Here is a 22,852-nt window from a genome sequence, read left to right on the forward strand (position 1 = left end):
TAAGCCCGTGTTAGCAAAAGCACTCAACTCCAGGCTACTGAAAGTCCAAAACTCACAGTTTCCATTACTGCTGAAAGGCAAGTCAAAACACTCCCTGAACAAGAGTGGAAGCCTTAGGAAAGGGCTCTTTTTTTTCTTTAAAGGTCAAGCAAATGCTATAGTGTTTTAGGGGGTCAGAGCAGCTCCACCAGAAATGGCAAGATCCCGTGAAGGAAGAACTCCTGATGCATGTCAGCATTCTGCCCTTGGGCAAAACCATTGACAGACTCTCACGTTTGTGCTTTTCCACTTACATTCTTCCTGAATTTCCCATCATAATGCCCTGCCCCATAGAAGCCAATAGCAAGTTGCTCACCCATGCAAAACATGGTAGAAATCTGGATCTCTGAATAGTATTATTGGCATATATAGTGTTTGTGAATAGCTAAAGAAAAAATGCTCTCAATCTTATCACAAACTGAAAGACTGAATTAGGGCTCCCACAAGTACTTCTAATCTTCTCCCGTTATAGAGGTATTGCAGCAGCACAATAAAGACCGGGACAGAAATATCACTGATTGCATCCTCCAAATTGCACAGCTTCATTTCATTCCTAGCCTCACCTAGATTTATACTAAATGTTGTAGCTTGACTACTTTACATTATTTTTTACTTCTTTTAGAAGCCATTTCCTTTCCTAGCATTCTATTTAAGTAAATACCTCTGCCTGTCAAGCTTTCTACTTTTTCCCCCTTTCATCTGTCATTTATTTGCACGTCTCAATTGTTATGTGACCTTTTCAAAAATCACTTGATCCACCACTTGCCTTTTCCTGAATAACTTTACCACCTCACTGCCCAGAGCCCAGCATCCTCCAGGCTTTCTGCAGAAAACCCTGATACACAATGCTGCTCCATTTAACAACTACTCTGTGAAGTTTACTTAAAATAATAATAATAATAGAAGTCTGTTGAGGCACACAGTAAGAATTAAGGGAATGCATAAATCATTTCATGGTCCCTACTGTACTACACAGATCACAAGACACGGTTTACTGTATTGAGAGAACCTTGAATGGTGCTTTCTAGGCTTAAACTAGAGATAAGAAGGCTCAATCAGAAAATGAAACCTTATATTTTGTTGTTGTTAATTTTTTTTTGTGAAGGCTTTTTTCAAATGCTGTTGGATGAGTCCTTACAGAGCTGCCAAAATGTGAAGCTTTAGACAGCAAAGTCAGGAGAGTTACCAGCCAACCACCACCCTGGATGCCAACACTCACTGAGTTTGGGTAGTTCAGATAACAGATCTGACAAGGCATATCCTGAGCTGATGACCTTGTGTTCATCTGGCGCGTTCGAGACTTTTTACTTGGATTAATTACATGACACTCTGCAAAGAGCTTCTCCAAGTTGCCATCAAAGTACCTGCAGAACACAGAAGAAAACAAAACTTTAAGTTATTTTAAATGCTGCAGTTAAACATCAAGTTGATTCAATGCTTAAGAAAAAAACCAAACATATAACACACCAACTACTTTCAGCAGGCTCTTCATTAATAAGACATACTGCATTCCTGATTACAGAGGTGGATATTAAAAACATGAGACTGGGGCTTGAACTGCACGCTCCTGAAGACTCGGGTATATTCAGCTTTTCAACTGCATTTCAGATAACTCACAATTCTCCAAGAGACCACTGTGCATGAAAGCCCCAAGACAGCAAACTACAAGAACACCTCACTTCACATCCCAGGCATCAGAACACCTTCCCAAAGCACAGGTTGGATTCTTAGATTCAATTCTCTTTTCAACTTAAGTTTTTTGGCTAAGATTCTAATCAAGAAAACATTAAAGAGGAGGCAGAGGAAAGCCATCATCCATCAATTAGCTGATTCCTAGCTCCTGTACTTTGTATTTTCCTCAATGCATTTATTATATGTTAAGCATCTTGAAGAGGTCCTGAGGAGAGACAGACTGGAAAGAACCATAAGCAGACAGGCCAAACTCTTCCCAATTCCAAGCACTGCATCTTTCTGCAGCACTTGCAAAGAACCAATGAGATCTGAGAAATAACCAGCTGACCTTGCCTAATGTACATCTCCTTTTCATTACAAGTAAACAAGTCGCTCCATTCCCTCCTTCCATCACCAGCAAGTTAAACCCATACAAAGCAGCATCCAGAACAAGAAGAGTTAAGAAAATGTCTTATCTCCTATTTCTCATCAAAGAACACTCAGCTACTGCCACCCAAGTCCTAGGACTCCATCCTCACTACCTATAAACATGGAATTTTGGTTTTTATGCCAAACCACCCCATTGCTGTGCCATCAAAATCATTATGTCATGAGTCAATGCACCACTGAGAAAATGGTTCACAGCTTCTTCATACAATTCTTGATGCAGATCACATACTCTACATCTTAATTTTCATGACACAGAATTTTGAAGGTATTGGTGTATTCTGGAATCACAACACATGTGAGGTTTGCCATTGCCCTTTGGTGTTAGCTGAAGGATTTAGCTTAACCAAGATATTTGGCCTGCTTTTGAGATTATTCATATCTAGAAACTTTGAGCAAGTGAATTCAGTGCAGTTCTGTTATACGCCTGTCAGCTGAAGTCACAGATAAATATTAACTCCACAAAATGCTCCCAGTGCTCAAATTGTTCTTATATGCAGCACAAGCAGCATAAGACGTTATCTATTTGAAATGAACAGGCAAACAGTGTTAAGTTTGCAAAGAAAACAGTTTCAAGATGAATCCCATGACGCAACCTCAATGCTAGCATTTACAGCTGGCTCAACGCTCATGGAAATACCAGGGATATCTGTAATGGTGGGCTGTTTTTAAGGACATCCCCACAACAGGAACTCAGCTCCACCAGTCATTAGGCCGCTTTCCTCTTATAAAATCTGCAAGAGATTCTGAGCCATGACACCAACAGCTATTTTTTCACCTGGAACTCTCTCCCCCTCCAAATACCATCAGCAGCCAACTCTCAACGTCTATTTCCTTCCTGGCCTTTCAGTAGTTTCTCCAAGAACAGAGAGGAGCTCACCATTTCACTGGACTCAAGGCTAGCAGTAATGCTAACCCAAGTTACATGCATAAACCCTGTATCCAACTTAAACACTTTCAAGTACTAATGCACTGCTAAACATTCGGGTGCTTACATTTTGGTACTTGATCCATAGCCCATATTAAAGCGTTTCCACCTCAGATGCACCTGTTTCTCTCCTACACTTCCCCAGGAAGCAAACAAGGCAGCTGGGAATCTCAGCACAGCCACACAAAGGGGTAAGAAACCACATAGAGATAAAAGAAAAAAGCTTAGTTTTGCCCTCAGAACTGCTGCATCGCTGATTTCGATAGCATTCACTATGCTCTTTGAAACTGTGTTATCCATACCAGTGTTGAAGGGAAATGGGTTTTCCTCCTCCTCATGCAATCTGTTTTCTTCTAATGCATTTGCTTTCTTCTTTGTGCCAGGATGCTCTGAGCAAGTCATCTCCACAACTATCTGACTGTCATCACGCAGCAAGAAAATGTGAACTCTACACAATGCCTAGGAAAAACCTGGGGTTCCCTGAACACACACAACTGAAATGGGAACTCCAAAGTCCAACAGTTCTCCAACCACTCCACCACTCCTTGTGTCAACACAATGAACACCTACCCATACGTTATTCCAGCTCCTTCCATGGCTAACAATTTCAATTACCAAACCTTTTGCTCTGCTTGTTCAAGAGTCAGCACAGACCATATTTCTGAGTGGGTCCCCTTTGCCCTGTGTTCTTCCTCAAGACAATTCTGCAGTTGGTAGCTGTGGCAGCCTCACCAGCACTGCAGTCTGCTACTCATGTAATGCTCCTCCTCCACTTGACTGTCCCAGCAGTTTCTCGGCTGCTTTCTATCTCCATTCATCCTTCTCAAATCACAGATGACAAAATAAACGCAACCCTGACAAGATTTCACTGCAATCTCATACGATTTCACCTGCATTTCTCCTGCAGGTATCCACCAAAAGCATCCTATGGGATGCCTACCCTCCTCAAGAGCTCCTTGCTAGCAGCTACATTTTTCATCTACTAGAAACTCCAGAGTCTTCTCCACCTCTTTTGATGAGACTTGTCATGACTCTTTGTACAGCTTCCACTGCTAGGACCCCAGGACTCTCCCAGCTGTTTCTCCTGTGTGACACCTGGATTCTCCTTGGAACTGAATGCCTCCAAACAGATTTGTGGCAATTGTTAAGTTTAACAAACATTCATCCCCCAATTAACTACTAAGGGACTTATTAACAGGTTCCCTCTAGTCTGCTACTTCTATCTTAAGCAAAGTATTTCTGCTCATACCTTAAATTCTGTATTTATAACATATGCCCTTATATTAGATTTCATCCATGCTATCATCTCTGCTGCAAAACCTAGGAGAAAGAGCCTTTAAATTCCCATCTTTCTTCCTTGAAAGCTCCACAGTTACACCAGCCCCCCACCCTTCACTCCTCTCCCACTGACCTGGATGCCCTGACACCTGCTTGTCCTGCATGTGGTCATCTCCTTTTCTACCCCACCACACTGATGCAGACCATGTGGCAACAATCATTACTGAATGGAAACTGGAAGACTGGCTCCGTGCTTTATCCTCACTGCAGGGCACTCCTGCACCCCAAAGCCTGATTTTCTCTTGGCTATTCTGACACCATCCCTAAAGCTCTGGCTACTAAAGGGCTGCTTCTTTGTGTCTCAGTCCTCCTTTTCAGCCTGAAGGAGAACGACAGCACCTCTTCCATCCTTCTGACATTAGTATTCATTCACACAGGCCTAGCAATTAAATCCCTTATGCACGTCTTCTCTCCACACAAAAGGAATCCAGTAATTCTAGCACTAATGGCATTCAAGAACTATTATGGCCTATGCAACATCAGATTTTGCTCAATAGAGCTGACTGATAAACTAATACAACCAGCTACTGAAGTTCATTTAGTTCATTTATTACAGATGGAGTTGCTTTCTCTGCTGTTTTGTACAGAACAGCCACACGAGTGAAAACACTTTAGAAGTTCTTCTGTAATTTTTGTAGCGTACCAAGACAGTGCTGCCGTTAACTACCTATGGACAGTCTTTAGACATAAATTCCATCCTAGGGAATACTTAACATGAAAACCCTCAGTATTATGTTGTTTTTAACCTGCTCAGTCCTGCTGAATAGCCTTAAGCACCTGCTTGCCCCAAGGAAAGGAGACAGACAGACCTACAGACAGGACCACAGAGGTAAGAAGGAAAGGCAACTGGAGCTAGTAGCCAAGCCACCAAGTTAACACCAGTGCAGAGACACAGCCACACAGAGAAGCACCTGTGCTGGACTTCAGCTGGACTCTGTACCTCCAGCAACTAAATTAAGCACTGGCTATATGCTGAATTAATTCTTCTTAAAACAACTTTACATCTCTATTCCCCAAGGCATACGTAGCACATCAGAACTGGAGCATCTCCTCCACTGCCCACTTCTATATCCTTCAGAGCACCCACTCCAAAACACCCATCTGGCTTTCAGACCCAATCAAATACTCCATCAGCAGACAAGGCAGAGTTTCAGTTGTGGCTATTACTTACCTGCAAGCAAAATAAATACCTTTAACACACCCTGCCCTTTTAGTAACTCCACGCAATTATCTCATGACAAAAATGTCACAGACAGCAGTAACCTGCTTATTAAAAACCTGTGTGCAACAATATAACAAAGCAACGAAGAAGTTTTCATGTTTTAAAATATGGAAATGTTTGTCTCACAATCCCTAGTAAATAACACTCAGCACTTATCAAAAAAGAAGCCACTCAGTTTATCTGCTCTGCTGCAGGCAAAGACTGAAACAGCTGCCTGCCAGGTCCTGCTGATTCACGATGAACTAGGGCAAAAGAGATGCTGGCTAGCTCTCTCTACACACCATTAAGCAACTCGGGCTTGGTGTGCTATCAAATACCTGAAACTGCACCCGAACATTCTATCTGAGCAAGCAGTAAACCCATCCAAACAGCAGGCAACAACAGGAACTTCCTGGAAAGCTTTCCTAATGGTTATTAGGAGTGAAAGAGGCCAAATTTATAAGAGCTCAAGTGCTTAAGATAAGAGATGCCATCTGTAGCTAGCTCATGGCTTCACTTCCAGCTCCATCACCATTCCATACTGACTATTTCGCTTCCTGGCTGCCCAAGTGATCAATTGCCTCCTACCCTAATATCAAAATGACTACAACATCTTCTTCCCCGCTCTACCAAGAGCCAGCTGTCAGCATCCTGCTCCGGGCTGAGCGTGGTGTCAGCAGATGGCTGTCTGATGAAGAAGTGACAGAAAGCAGCAACAGCTACTCGGGAGAAGACAGTGTGCTCTTCTAATCCAGTGGGCTTATCAGCACTGGAACTATGGGCAGCATGCAACAGTTCTGCATAAGGAAAGGCCACACATCACATTTCTCACAGGGGTAGTCCTATAGAATTAAGATAAGTCTTTTAATGAACATGTACAGAGAGTAAACATTTACCTGCAGACTTGGTAAATATTTATATGTGCTTAATTATGTTTTGGCTGCAACCTGTAAAAGCTTTCTTTTAACAACAATACCTCCCACTTAAGTGGCTAACACCTCCTTCATAAAAATCCACAGCCCAAATTTGTTCTGCTTTCAAATCAATGGCAGACTTAACAAAGCAAACTTTAAGTGAGAAGGGCCAAAAAAAAAAAAATCTCCTGAATAAATGAATGACAGCTTGGTACACTTCTGTGGGGTATCTCTAAGTGAGATGGAGATAAAGAGTGAACTTTAGTCCAACCAAAGGAACCAGCGCAAGAACCTTAAAGAGGAAGAACTAAGAAGTTACATAGAAGGAACTAAATCTGAATGCTTAACAGCTGTAGTCAATTTACATCACCTCAAAAAGACTATATTCAGCCATAACACAAAGCTTTCATATACTTCTAAGCACTGCCTAATAAAGGTCATCAATCTAACAAAAATAAAGCCCAGACTGAAAAGCTTAAAGAAAACATAGTTCAGAAAGAAAAAAATCTAAGCCAAACAAAACGTAAGAGATGTCCCAGCACTACCTAAAAACGTTAAGGCACCACTCACCCTGCCAGAAAGCATTTCAGCTCCAGAACCAGCAGACTGCTGCAGAGCTACTGCTCTCCTAGTTGGCATCAACTAGCAATACAACAACTCCTTCTGCAGAGCTTTACGGCCTGCAAAGCACCCTGCCTTCTCATACCCAATCACTGAGTAAAGCAAATGGCAATAATGAAATCCTATAGTTCTTCTGTCCTCACTCTAACACTTGGTACAAAGACCACCCCATAAGTCACTGTGCATCCTTCACTGCTCCTTCTGATCCAGCCTAATTCTTCCCCCAGCTTCTACAAGTAAGCAGATTTCTCTAGCTCCCTAAAGATCTTTTCAACAGCAACAACACCACAACAAAATAAATGAAAACTAGAAGTGCATTTTAGCACTGAACTGGGTTCAACCCAGCAAACTAGAAAGTACTTTCACCAGCAACTCTCTGCAAGAGCTAGGCACCAAAGATGAGAAGCAGCCATAAACTGCTCTGCTCTGAGGGAGACAGCATTCCAGCCATTATTTATACACACCATGCAAAAAAACTAGTGCTGCAATCATAAAGATAAAGGCAGATGCACTTCACCAGCACCCTTCATCAGTCAAGATGAATTTGGTCTTGGCAAGACTGAGGAATAAACAAGTCAGGAACATACATGCTATGATGACATACAAAAAGTAACTAAATCCAAACCCCAAACAGTCACAAGATAACAGGAACCTGTTCCTGCTTGCTTTAGTCCAAAGTGCAAAAACTCAGTGGCTGCAGGCAATCAAACCAAGCTTTGCCTTCCTCCAAGAGGCAACTAACTCCCAAAACTTCACTGAAGCCAAACAGGCATTATTAGCATTAAAGCCAGGAGTTATCCAGCCACTAAGAGTTACTAAAGGAGGAAACGTTTTGAGCTTATACAAGAGATGCTTCTGCCACGCACTGTGCAATTCATCTGTTTACACATCATGCCTGCAGAAACATTTATTACTGGATTAACGTGCAGTGTGGCTTCTTACCTCTCCATCAGCTTCTCTTTATCCCAGTTGAAATGGCTAAGCAGTATTCGAGTGATAGTCGCTGGATTCTAGAAGAAAAAAGAAAACTGAATAACTGTTTTAACATGTTAAAACGGCATTATGAAAAATCCCAAGCACAGTTTTAAACAAGTAAATAAGGACGTCAGTGTGCCTGATAACATACTGTCTGCACAAATTACTTGAGCATACACTGGGAAAAGAGTTTGTCTGGGTAGACAAGAAAGGCCCAGCATCTCAATGCCCCACGTGCTTCCACAGCATAGAACCAGGATGATGCTACAATCCAGAAAGGGCAGCTGGTCTGGAAAGAAAGTCAGCTTTCCTTTCTACAAGTTTTTCCTCCAATTTCCTCTCTCCCTTCTAAACAAGGGTTTGCAACAAGAAACCCAACAGAAGCCATCTGTCACACCCCAAAATTGTGTATTAATTCCCCAAATCCAAGCTGCTCCAGCTCAGTGTGAGGACTGTTCACACAGCGCAGGCGGCAGCGAGCACCCCAGGACTGGGTGCGCATCCTCTGCCATCCAACACCAAAATGGAAGTTTGCCTCAGGGCAGATATTCAGCAGACTCTCTGAGGCTGCTGAAAAGTAGGACACGAAACAGCAATGTGATTTCAGAACCTGCAGGCTATAGTTACAACTTCAAGCTGCCAAAAGCCAGCCCTGCCAGCCCAAGCAGCAGTCCCACCCTCAGCTACACATCCCACACTCACCACACCACAGGAGTACAACTTTTCTTTATGCTGCAACACTGCAAATTACCACCTTGAAAATTGATTTTTTCCCCCTCTGATCAGTCCCCTGATCTCTTCTATTGCCTGACAACACAGCCAGCTGCAGCAGCACAAGGGACAGGGCAGGAATAAGGAGCTAGGGGCCAGCAGGACAGCATCTTCCAGCAGCAACACCAATAGTGGGGACTACCTATTAATTGCTTAGCAGGTTAAGACACTGATGCAGTGTCCGAGTTTTCTCTTTCAAAGAAGAAAGCCAGACAAGTTTTCCCTATTCCAAAGGGTAGGATATGCTGTTAGTAAAGAAATAAATTGCTCTGAAGTGAGTACCAAGCATAACAAGGCAAATCCATCACAAATAAATAGATCTCAGTGGCTTGCTGGACTTCAGCTTCACATAGCGAGGGCACAGTTTGTTCAGTATGTTAATTGAATAAAAAAAAGGAAACTGCAGCAGCAGCACAAGTTCCTACCAGAAATAGCTGCTTGGCCCATCCACAATCTGAAATGCAAAACCTCACTAGGTGTTTCACTGATACAGAGGACTAACACCGCTCTGCCCTTGTTATGTTGCATGCAGGAATTTAATCCGCGCCTGCGTCACACAGGGAGGACCCAAGGAGAGGAGGGAGGCAGTGATGACAGGCTTGGTTTGCATAATACAAGTCCCAGATAAATGCAAATGCAAAAAGCTCTGGCATGAAGGATTGGCCTAATTTATGGCCAGGCACACCCGAGAGGTGCCAGTAACAGCTGCTCAACATTAACTGCCTGCACATGTATCCTTCTCACAGTTATTTGGGAGCAGCTCTGAAACTGGTGAATCCCAGCACCCACCCCAATGAGAGTCACAGAGCAGCCATGTCTCCTACCCAGGTCCTAAGACACTCAGTTGTACCCACAGTTAACACCAAAATAGCTGAGTTCCACCCCCTGCTTTGATACTGGCTCTGCTACAGCTCTGCAGCAGCACCACGTGAGACACCAGCAGCCACTTGGTACACCTGCAAGCATTACCAAAGCATTCCATGGATGCTGCTGACAGAGGGTCCCCCTCCCATCCTGACCCAACTGCTCCCCACCTGCACACAGGATCACGCTCCGGCCACAGCCCCGCAGGGATTAACCACGAGCAGGCCCCAGCACCGCTCAGACAGGATTAGTGCCGTGCTGGGAGAAGCCTGCTCTTACAAAGGGCATTTTCTGTTTGATGAAAAATAAAACAACGACTGAGCGAAGCAGCCAGAAGCAGATGGGAAACTAAGGGAAAACTAACTTATTCAGACACTCCATTGTCATTCAGACGCCTAAATAGATTTCATTTACAACAAGCACCTGCTATATTCTCCACAATGAGCAGAGGCCAACTGGCTGGAGCTCGGGGCATCGCGCCTGTTGACACCCTGATAGAAATGAGAGCTGAGGAGCGCAGCCATTTTGTTGAAATTCTCTGGGCACTCGGAGACGTGCTGTCACAAGGAGCAGAGCGCAGAGCTCTGCCCAGCCAGATACAGGCAGGCTGCAGCCGGGGTTTGGTTTGGGCTCACAAAGCAGCCAGGTTCCAATCTGCTTCAAACAGATTCCACCTCCCTGCTCCTTGGGGAGCTATTAACATTTACCATTGGTATCTATACTACAATACTTCAACATCCTGATGCACACAGGATACAGAGGGAAGCTATCAAGGTCCAGAAGTCACACCTGGACTTCTCCCATGAAGCAGCACAAATTGACACAAAACTCCTTCATTTAGCAGGATTTCAGGAGTTGGGTCACGAGTGTCCGAGTTCCATTTTTCTGGCCACCTAAATAAAGGTACAAAGGGAAAGGAGAAACCTGGATGCACAAAACCATTAAGTGAATTCTAAATCAAAGATCAGGAGGACATTGGCTTAAAACTGAGTTTCCAAGCAGAGTAATTTGCTGAATGACAGTTTGCAGTGCTCAGTATATTCATATCTTCATCTGTCACGACAGGGCATGGTTTGTCCAGATAACAGCATCTTTCAGATTCCAGCTTCTCAGCACATGCTGGGAGTTAAGCTGCTGTCCCAATTGGAGCACTCACTCCAGATCAAAACCATTTACTAACAGCTCATCTTAAACCCCGTTCCCCAGCAGATGACTTTCCAACCTCCTTCACACTTGGTATCGATGAATTCATTTTGTTTCTTTCCATTTCTTCGCATTTTGCTGTTTAATCATGACAAGAGTTTTCATCCTAGCTGCAGGATCCATTTCCTACCAGCAGCAGCTTGCTCAGACTTGCTCCACTGATACAAACTTGATGCTGCTTCCAGTTTGGTTTTCTATGAAGCTGCTCCAGCAGTCAGGAAGGAAAGCACCTGGTTTCAAAGTGCTCAAGCGCAGAGATGAACACTTCTGCTTGTTAGTGAAACATCACACAAACTGCTGGAAAAGCAATGGGTTGCCAAAGAAAAAGAGGTCAAAATTCCACCTATGTGGAACAAGCAGGCAGACATCTGCTTGGTGTCATGCCACCACTGTAAATATTTCATCAGTGAAAAACACGGCACTTGCCAGCAGAGGAGCACGGAGTGGAAATTGCAGCTGCCCTCTGAGCACGTGCAGGATCGAATGGCATCTCCCAGCCTTCCCACCGCTGTGTGCAACATGCCACAGAAGGGAGAATATCCAAAATAACCAACATGCCACATCTGACAGCAGGTGGACTAGGAGCAATTTCACCGTGAGAAGGTTTGGAAGATTTCTGTGTCCATTGCAGACTTCTGGTTTGCCTTTGCTGCAGCTCAGCACTGGATGCACTGTGTGTCACCCCACTGCTCTTGGGATGGCTCCAGGCTGCAAGGGATGGCTCGGCAACAGGCAATGCTCACCTGCATTAAATGCCACCACCAATCAGGAACCAAACACCCCAGCAATCACTGTTACTGCAAAGCACACCAGGCTTACACTGTCACTGCTCGCTCTCCACCTGCAGCACAGTGCAACCCATAAAACACAGCAGGCACTGCACAGCTGCCTCCTCAGTCAGCCTACAGCAAAGTTAGCACTGAAAGCACTGAGTTCTGCAAGAACTAGATCACCTGCTCTGTCCTAACACCACTGCTCCTCGCTTCGTGTCCCCCAGCCCCATATGGGTAAATTTTGGACTCAGTATGTTTATCCCTAAGTGTTCTGAACAAGCTTTTAGACAATCACATTACAGAAGCACTGACACCTTAAGGTTTGCATTGTTCTACTGGCGCGCCGAGAGATCTTTCTTAGGGAAGATCCATTCACCTTTATTCTTACAATTGCAGGAAATCTCACAAACAGAAACCCATTTCTAGCAGCTTAATAAAATTCCCAGGAGCCAAAGGCAGAAGATGAGATCTAAGCGTGGAGCACTTCCAGGAGCTGATCTCCTGAAGGGTTTATCTTCAGGCTCACTAGTTTTTAAGAACATCGAGTGCTCTGAGAAGCTGCTAGAAAACTTTTGTGTAACCTAATATAGTTTGGCTCAGTTACAGACTGTGAGAGTGCTCTGTGAGAAGATGAGGACAGCAGCAGAACACATCAGTCCACCACTGCTCATCCATTCTCTCTTCTGCCATCTCCTGAGGCCATCACAGCTTATGGGGCTGGCACAACAAACACACTTGGAACCCCCTCCAAAGTCTGCCAGAAACTGTAATAAGAAAACAGTACAATTCACATTGCATTCCACTCAGGATGTGATCTTTGCATCCTACAATCGCACTGAAGCTATGCTAAAATACAGCTTCATAGAATCACCCAAATTTACCACCTTCCTGCATTTCCAAACGACTCAGCACAAAACCAGGCTACCTCCATGCTGCTGTCCCCCAGCTGCTATTCACTGCACATCCAATACATCCATCAGCTTCAGCCTCATCTCCATCCAACACCTGACTTCATCTCATTAATTGCCGTTCTCATATCATCTCTAATTCTGAAAATGAAGATCTGCAAAATTATTGAGTTAGTACCATTATGCGATGGCATCAAACTGCAGCTTGATATCAAGATCTCAGTTTGTAGTAACCTATCTGCACTTTGCTGATTGTTTCCAGCTGACCATCATACACTGCTCTAGCAGAGGAAGATAATAAAAAGCAACTTTGGAGAAAACTCTATTACTTGAGTTAATTGGTTCAAGAGAGAAAAACGAAGCAGTCAGCTGCTTCACATTTTCTTGAAGCCTTTTGGAAAGTTTTCAGGTTAATGATTAAAAGCCACAACAAAAATCCATTGTCTAACAAAGCTTTTAAATCTGACAAAAAACAACCAAAAAACTCCTGAAGCAACAACTCCGGGATGAATTAGCAAATTTGGAAATGCCAAAGCTGAATTCATACTGTAATACTTCTAAATAAAAGAACACTGGACGCACTCGCTGTGCTTCATGCATTCTCCAACAGCTGCAGCAGCTCAACAACTGCATGCTATGGAAGGCTGTACTGAATGTTTTCAAGTATGATCGCCCCTATACCAGGAAATCTATGATTTGATGGAGATATAAACTCCTAATTGACACATTCCAGTTGAACATTTTGGCTTTTACTTCTTTTTTGTTGCATCTTTAAGGAACAAAGGTAAACCTTTACAGAATAAAGACCCCAGGCTGAGGCACTGTGAACGTGGACAAGTTGTGCCCCTGTACACTGCCCGAGCACAACCAACATCCTGCTTCCAATTCATTCACATCACCGAGTGCTGTAGTTTCACTGCCCCCAATGGCAGCATCTCACCAAGTACTTTGCTCCTTCTGGTGGTTCCCATCATGAGAAATCCCCACGTGTCACATCTACAGTTTCCCAAGCTGCCACTGAGCAACTACAGCTGACATACTGAGAACCAAAGTGGGAGCACATGGGTGCTGCGTATGCGTCAAAATAGGGTAACTCAGCCCATTGCCTCCCACTCACCAATCCGCAAAGACTTGCCTTAAGAGTAGGAGAAGGTGCTGGTATCATTTCCTTATAATTTAGTCAATTTACTATTTCAGCAGCTCCTTAAGATCTTGCACAGCAGAGGAAGAAAACTGCATACAAGCCAGTGACTACGCTGTATAAGGGCAACCCTGAAGACAAAGAACCCATGGGTTCCCATTCCAACCTGACATCACACACAACTGCTCCTCCAGCCTTCTCCCCACTATTCTCTGAGCCCACACTACAAAGACTCTTACCCAACTCCACTGTGTTCTGACCCACCAGACTTACTATTTACCTCCATGTACTGCGAATGGATCCAACTGTACCAGACAGAAGGAAGCTGCTGGTTTCCTGTAGATCACAAGCATCCCCAGCAGTGGAAAGAAGCACTGTTTGATACGTTTAGTCCCACAGCAGCCTAAAAGATACACGTGATTATGGCTTCATTTCTTGCCTCAAACCTGTAAGACAATTCACTTATGTGGGACTCGGGGGGCCGCACGCAGTGTTGGTTCAAGAGGAATGGAAAAGCATTTTTTAAATACAAAAAGAAACAACGTCCCTGAATGACAGCTGGAATTAGCAAGCTGGGTAAAAGGGGTTTTGTTGGTTTACTCTGAGCCAGACCAGTTCCAGAACCAAGATCACAGCAATGCCAGACAGCTGAGTTGGTACAATTGGGACTTGCTGCCAACAAGCTTCTGTTTGTGAGATCAGCCTGCCAAGCACCACATGACAGCATGTCCAAGTTGGGTTCTCCCCATGTTAACAGGCTTTCCAGATCTCCTTGTCCCAGAGGGCTTCAAAACATATCAAAGTACAATCTGATGTAAGTTACAGCCACTGTTCTACTGCATCATCCCACGAGCAACTTCAGCACTCATCCCAGAACACATCATTCAGAAAGCTCGTTTCACACCTAGATGAATATAAGTTTGGTCAGAACAGCCTATGGATAATACAATTTCCTTTTTGCTGCTTAAGCACCTGGCCAAACCACCCCAGCACTGAATGTAAAGTAAAAGCCTGAGGAAGATGCTGCGGGTAAAACTGGGAAGGTATCAGAAACTGGACTTCACCTGGGGAAGACATCAGTGCTGCATGAGCCATACAACTAACGAGCATGAAAATCTGCTTTTCTGAGGGCAGTTACACAAAACAAGAATCTGCAAGCTTTTCAAACAGACCAAACCACCACTTCATTCTCAGAGATCTGTTACTGTACATTAAAAATCTGTACGCTGTAATGAGTTGTATCTGACTGAAAAGTGTCTGTTACACTTAAAAAACCTGCACTGAAGTTATTCCTGGAAGAGTATCCCATAGTACGTCATCGTGTCCAAAAGCATTCTGCATTAAAGAAATAATACCACTGCATACCTCAAACAGGTAGAAGTCAGGTAACCAACGAGAATGAGAGCACTTCTGACACCTACTGCACCAGCACACAAACTGGAAAGGGTGAATTCCTGACAGCTTGTATTCTTCCCCCTCCCCCCACCAGTGACAATTTCCATAGCAGATCTGCCCGTAGGGCCAGAACAATAATAACTAATTGATTTTCTGGATTAGTATGCGAGTTCTCTGGAAAAGCCTCTGGCCTCTCAGACCAATCCTCTGCTGGTCTCACCAGTTCTCCCAGGCGATGATTAAAGAAAGAGAGACTTGTCTTCAGATGGCACACATGCAAATGATCACATCCAATGGATATTCAGCCTAAGTATGTCTCCCAACACCAGTTAAAGGTCAGGCGATCTCTCTCCCATCTGCATTTGTTACTGAGCACTAGGAGAGCATCAATACCAAAAGGGCACACACAGATGAGATGTTTATCACAGGTGAAAGACAACCCAACCCAACTGTGGGCTGCCTTGAGTTCAGTGCCACCACAACTCCTCAAAAACCAATGGTTTCCCCAACAAACAAAGGGATCCATGCATCAGAAGACATGGTGGACACAGATGCTTCTCACATGGCAGCTGTTGCAGTGTTTGCTTATCCAGTGCTTTGGTCTTCTGAGAAGAAATCAGAAGAAAAGCAAAAGCTAACTTCTGTAGCCCAAGTCAGAGCTCCGGTACTTGTGAGGTGAAGTATCATGCAAAAACCTTCCAATAAATAACATGCTTATGTAGGCTGTGCCCTCAATCTGGACTCACACTTCAGAACATTATAATTAACATTTTCCAACAAAGAAGGTGCACAGGAGGTAGAAAATGGTAAGGCAAAGTAACTTCTTCAAAGAGCTGCATACAAGTAGCACTCACACAAACCGAGTTAAAAATCAACCAGGGAAGCTAAACAAAAACCATCCCAATTCTGAAAAAAAAAAACAAACCAAAACACAACCAAACTCTCACTGCAGAGCTCAGGTTCTCTCTAATACAAATTTATACACAGTCACCAGGGACTGCAACTGTTAACCCCTCTAAAGATGCACGATGGATGAGAAATACAGACTTAGAGGAAGAACATTTAGCCAGTTGCATTTTATAAGAGAATTTTTAGGGAGCAGAAATCCTTCATATCCCTTCGTCTTATCTTTCCTCTTCAGGCTTCGGTTTGGTGAGGATCCAAATGTGACGTATCTCTCTTCTCCAACCCTTAATGCTTCAGATTCTGTCCCTTTCCTAAAGCAGCACACATTTAACAAGCTGTTCACTCTCTGGAACGCTCAGACAGAGAGGAAATTTCCCCAACTCACCAAAGCAGCAAGGCACAGAAGATTCCTTAGGAAGAAAAAACTCATCTCGCTTGGGCTGCCTTGACTTCCCTACTGCTGAATAAAGGCCCTGGGCTCCCTTACACACTGGCTACTGGTTGTATGTGGACTGGCATACATGTGGTGTCACCTTAAGAAACAAGAAGCAAGTCCCCTCTAGCAGTGCCCATGTGTAGCCCACAAAAACAAACAAAATTAGGGATCACAACACTCTTAAACTAGATAGACCCATGAAATGATCATAGATACATCTTGGAGACGTAATCTTTGGCAACACTTTCACTTGGGCAAAAGCCCCAGAGCAGATGTGGTTACAGAATATATCACTTCCCCACAGAAAATAAGCTATACCTGCAAAAGCACTAGTTTTTTTTTTTTTCTGGCAGAGGCTCCAACTGCACCAGGAAAGCCTGCCAACACCCTATCCCCAACAAGCCTCTTCTAGCTCAGACCATTTATAATGATGACTTTGCAGTTTATTCACCATATTACACTCATTTAGCCTTAGTTAGTTCCATAACCAGCAAAACAGAGCCCCAGCAACATCCCATTTTACGAGCCAGAATTTCTGCTTGAGGAGTGATTTTGCCTGTTCGCACCTCAAACAGAAGCCACTGCTAAGAAAGGACATTCTGGAGGCACGAAGGGTTTGGCAGCTGGTTTGTTCATTCTCATTCACATCCTCTAAGAACACGCAATTGTAACCGCAGCCTCCATCTGCTGCACTTACTACCTGAGCGTGCTTGAGTTGGAGAAGCACTCTACTGGGATTCAGCACAACAGTGACAAAACACAAAGCAGTGGGAGAGAATAAGAAACCCCTCCCATTTCTTTTTCTCCATCATTTTCTCATTTAAGGGAATTACACTCTGATGCCCGCAGATGACAGATCCCAAACAATCCCAGGTGTGCTCCTTACATGCAGTTTCAGTATCAGGCACCCCAAAAATCAGCACCAGGTCTTCGTACTACATTTGCTTCCTAGCAGCACCGTGAAACCATCTGCAGCTTTTACCTTCCCAACTGAAGATAAATTACCTTTCATTTCTTAAATGCAGCAGCTCAAGACTGTATCAAGCTATACTTAATCTTCATTGTCTTACCTAACTACGCTTACATCCACTATGAGCTATCTTTGTCAAACATAAAAATACCTTCAATCACTAATTTCAGCTCTTGGCAATACAAATAAGGAAGCTTCAAACACATCATTTTCCCAAGTAAGATAAAAAAATGAGCATCAGAAGAGTCTTTACAGAATACACTAATGCATATATCAAATATCTATAAAACTGAAAGAGAAAACCTCAGGTTGCTCAGAGATCCTTTCGAGTAATCACAGAAGCGTTATTAATTACACAAACCAGGACATTAAACGTGTTTGTTCACTGGATGTTCACAGTAATTAGAAATTGTTACTTAATACTTCTGGATGTGCATGCCAGGTAGGATTACACTCTGAAGACTTCCACATCACACAAATACATTTTCACATTAATGGCACCTACTAGGTTCACTTACTGAGGAATGCAGAGTGAGAACCTGCGTTCTTCATTTTACAGCAAGAACTTACTGCCTGGGCTTAGCAGAGTTTGCAAGAGCTCCCAGAAGAGAAATCAAACAGCTGACTACATGCTGGAACATTCTTCCCAGTTCTTTATTAATAAAGTCAGCACTCAATCCAGCTCTGAAATACACTGATTGACAAAGCTCTGTCACTCCCAAGCTCCTATTCCAGCATCTCGTGACACCCTGGGAGCCTTCTCCTTGGGTCCCACAAGACACAGATCTCATACATACATTCCCTTACTCCAAAAACGAAGTCCTTAATTCTTCCTATTTCTAAACCACTCCTTCCACCTCCCTGGTTCTCAGATCCCAGAGCCTCAAGAGGATGTAAATCATTAAGACTTCACTTATTCTTCAGTTATTCTTCTCACCCTGTGTCACAAGGGAGACCATTCACTCCCGAGAATTCTCCTATTTCCCCCAAATCCCTCTGCACATTTGTTTGCCAGACAAAGAAACACTGATTGCTTTTCTATTTCACTACACAACAACACACACAATCCCAAGTTATCAGCTGCAGAGGGGATCTGAGTTTACAACAGTCATCCAGAGCACTCTCAGAAGTTACACATGTACCTAGAACTCTTAGACAGACTCCAAACTAGCTATTAGAAGTTGAGCCTCCAGCTCACACAATTCCTTTTGCTGCCAACCATACAACCACTCTGACTTCAGGTCAGGAAAACAGGGCAAAGCGACTGCACAGGGTCAAACAGCAAACTGGCTGATGGCTGGGAAGAAGCAGTGTATTTAACCACTGATCCTATCCCTTATCTGGAAGGAAATGACCCAAAGAAGTACTTCACTCTATTTCATCCGCATCCACGCATGCATCGAAGCAGCACAGGAACAGTAGAATCAAGTGTGCCCTCCTGTGATTTTTACATCACAGGCATGTTCAGATACCAGCCACTTCCTCTGTGGCTCTGAAGAGGTTTTGCTCAAGCAAACAGGTCAACTGCACTCAGTCAGTGCAGTGCACTATGCAGCTTCCTTAGCACAGTCCTTCAGAGGCCAACCCAGCTCACAGCACCAGGTAGAAGTGAAAACCTTCAAGGTTTCTTTTATTTATCTGGAAAGTAAAGTCTCTCGTTCTCTCCTTAAGAACAAGCAGCCTTAAGTTTGAAATCTTTGAACTATGACCCAAGGAAGTTATCTTGCCAGCTGACTATTTTCAGGCACAACTACACAAACCCTCCTGCACTTACAGTGTATTCTCCTCTCCTCTTAGAGGAGCTTGAGCTCCATCCTGCTCAGCTGCTGGAAGAGTTAAACCTTGGCATCCCTTCCCTGGTGAAGCAACAAACAAAACATTATTAGAGAACATTATTGATAGCAAGCACAGGGAATTTTCCTCACGTGCAATAAAGGCAATAAGCAAACAAACAAGCTTTTAATCTCTAGTGTTGGAGATTACCACCTTCCAACCCCCAAACTCCTCAAATTAAAAGCAATCAGAGTTGGATCTTTTGTGAACTCACATGCACTCTCCCCACATCCAGAGGCACAGAGACACCCCCCAGAAAACCAAGCAAGTCATAAGAAAGCCCTTTTCTCCTTTGCATTTGAGTCACAGCCACATTCCCAGACTGCCTGCTTTTGCAACAAAGAGGCCAATGAGGCACTGCAATGCCACCTTCTTACATAGGGCACACCAACATGACCAGAGCAGTGGGCTATGCCACAAGAGAAAGCAGCAATATTTTTCCTGAAAAACAAAGTCTCTGAATGGTTTACTGGTCTCCCTCTTGTTCCAAATACTGTTGAAAATACCTAAGACTTGGAATCTGAAATGATTCCTGACATTCCCAAGAGTTCTCAGTCCCTGTAAGGGAATGAATACCTGCGTGAACCACTGACCTCACACTGCACTATTGCCACACTCACCACAGCAAATCACACACCTGAATACCAGACCTGGTTACTCAGCAGTACTGTGCCCTGTAAACAAGGGACCTTGTTTGAAACTCAGTTATATGGATATCTCAGATTCTGAAAGGTTCCAACAAACAATGCTGAGCCAAGTTACACATGAAGATCAACCTCTTAGGAAACCTTCAGCAGCAATTCTCAAAGCATTCATTTAGCCAGTAGCCATCACAGCTCCAGAGCAAAAGCTAAAAGCAAGCAGAGGAACCAAGCACGAGCCAGGCAAAGACAAGGTTTTCAACATTCCCAACCAAAAATCCCAGCACGGTGATGATTCCAGTATCAGCATTTCCATCACCAAATTAAGAAATCCGATTTCACTCTGGCTCCGATGACATCAGTCCCTTCATGCTCCTACACCAGCTCCCTCCTCATGCAGCATCTGTATTCCAGGCTGCACTCAAATGCACCATTTGGCATTTCCAAGTAGCTGTGAACCTGCTGCGTACATTTAACAGTAAGTGAGGCTGCAATCTCTTGCAATTGCAGGAGCTAGAGTGAATTCATGAGATTCAGCAGCTCTGTACACCCGTACACAGGTATGAGCTTCCTAACACTGCATGGTCTCCAATTAGCACAGCACAGACAGCCACAAACATTAGAAAACACTGCCTGCAATATCCTCAGATCCCTCTAACCCACATTAGCACAACCCTGAAAGAAAAGACTCTTCAACATTGTTTTTGCACGAAGGCTTGTGACTCACAGTTACACCAGGAGCACAGGTCAGAGTGTAGAGGTCACTCCCTCCAAGAGGGCTTCTACAGCTGGCACCAACCCTCCTCGTTTGCTTCATCTCACCAAGGACCAAGAGGAAAGAGCTGGTTTTCCAGAGAACGGGACACGATTCAACAGGTGATGGGGGTCCTGCAGAGGTGCAGCATGGGGAGCTGCTTCTCGTTTATCAGCTAATGGCATCACACCAAACCAAAGCCCCAGACCTCCAGATCCAACACAAAAAGCATCTTAAGTTTGGGTTTATTTCCTATTATCAGGTTGTAATTCCTGCAAGTATAACACTAAGGAGTCCGAGACTGGGATAAGTATAAAAATGTAAGCTATTGCTTTGTAATTAATTATGCTTCTAACAGCCAGGAACAGCTCTGGTTTCACATCAAGGACCACAGACACTGCTGCAACTCGCCCATCCCCAAAACACAGCAGAAACGCCACTTCTGCTTTGCACGGCACCTGTGGTTCCACCAAACAGAATCAGACACACAGGGAATACCAATGGCTGCCGCCACTATTTGTTTCTCTTCTCATTTATAAACAAACGTTTTAAAGGAGCTAGAAACAGAACAAAGTGTTTTCGGTTTCATTTTGCAACTGCCCCCAAAACACAGCAGTCCCCCCTGCAGCCAGAGACCCACCAGAGTTGCCTGCTTTGTTGTGATTTCTGCACAGTGATGGGGGGGGCAGAGCAGCCCGACATCAGCTTTCACTCATGGCCAGCCATGAGATTTACATCTGGCCTAAGAGAAACAGAAAGCTAAAGCACAAAGCCAATGGGTCATTGAAGCATGAGGTTTAGCTTACTCCGGAGACTTCACAGATAGAACAGACTTTTCTACCTTGTCATTCTGAAATTTATAATAGATCTAAATATATATATATATATATATATATATATATAATTATATTCAGAATTACATGAATTGGCAGCCAGGGAACAGACAATGTCATTTCCAAAAGCCTCACAGCGATGGTTTGTAGCAGATTTCAGGAGTTCTTTGTCATAATGAAGTTTATTCCGTTCCTTGGAAACATTAAACACATTCCTCCAATAATGAAACACCTTATAAACGCCATGTGACAGCACCATGGAGTTTAACAAAGCATTTCCTTCCAGCATCATAACATTTAGGGTCCCAACTGGATTTCATCATCAATAACTAACCACACAGAATGAGAAGGCAGAGGCTGGCAAGCTCACCTGGTGCAGGCAGAGCAGCAGACCTGAACATGAGCAGCATCAGCCTCCAGTGCTTCCTCCCACAGACTCCCACCTAATGCTTGTCAAGCAGCTTCAAGCGCTCGGGGTTTCAAGATGACATTTCTAACACTAAATACAGTCCTCAGCACAGCCCTGCATGACAGGAGCGATTCTTGTTGCTCACTGGAAAGTCATTCCTATTTGGGACAACCTATTTTGACACATTGCCAATAGCACTGCATTACACCACTGCTGGGGAGACTTCCTAAGCTATAACTGGAATTCAGCACTTTCTGTCCAAGTGAGGCCAGTGTTTAATTAGATTGCTTTTCCCAAGCCACACAGGATTCAGCTTGCTGTAACAGAGCTGGATTTAGCTGCAGAGCAGTGATTGGAGATATCTGCACCTTACTGAGCCAAACAAGCACAATACTGTAACTCTGGAGCAGTCCAGGGTTTGGGCTCACTTCACATCAATAATTTTATCCAAAGATGCTTAATTCCAAAGCAACATCTGTTAAATAGCAACAAATATTCAGCAGAGGTGCTCCAACGCTGCAGAATTTTGTTTTAAATCTCAGCCACCTCAGAGCTGCAACCTGATCGTTCTCAGCACTTCACCGTGACAAAGTCCAAAAGGAACACACGCTGTCAAGGGACATCACTACAATGTCAAAGCCTCCAGAAAAGGGCAGCCAAAAGGGAGAACGAACCCAACTCACTAACACAAAAACTGCATAAAACTTGTAACAGGGCAAAAACACGGAGCCAAGCAGGACTGGAGAGACACCGAGCATCACGTGCTCCATCCAGAGTAGAAATAAACATGCTATTCTAAACACTACCAAGTTTATTCTCAGAAAATCCACAGCAAAGACTGAAATAGCAGTGATAAATATCTATATCACTGCTTATATAAA

The 22,852-nt window shown here is 43.9% G+C and overlaps 1 protein-coding gene across 5 annotated transcripts in view; it reads right to left on the reverse strand.

Annotated features, from left to right (window-relative positions):
- ARIH1 (ariadne RBR E3 ubiquitin protein ligase 1) overlaps nt 1–22,852 on the reverse strand; it is a 46,423-nt gene that overhangs the window by 20,179 nt on the left and 3,392 nt on the right. For 2 of the 5 annotated variants that reach the window (XM_015872368.3, XM_085515974.1), the window contains exons 2-3: nt 8,102–8,169; nt 1,259–1,403 (exon numbers count right to left, since the gene is read on the reverse strand). In XM_015872368.3, the coding sequence (XP_015727854.1) occupies nt 1,259–1,403; nt 8,102–8,169 (213 nt within the window). Of the gene's footprint in view, nt 1–1,258; nt 1,404–3,387; nt 3,411–5,594; nt 5,815–8,101; nt 8,170–14,074; nt 14,193–22,852 lie in introns of those variants that run through there. The other 3 variants (XM_085515971.1, XM_085515972.1, XM_085515973.1) reach the window with 3 other exon arrangements.

The sequence above is a fragment of the Coturnix japonica genome, chromosome 14, assembly GCF_054131305.1.
Source record: "Coturnix japonica strain WE chromosome 14, WE-NBRP24, whole genome shotgun sequence".
NCBI lineage: Eukaryota > Metazoa > Chordata > Aves > Galliformes > Phasianidae > Coturnix > Coturnix japonica.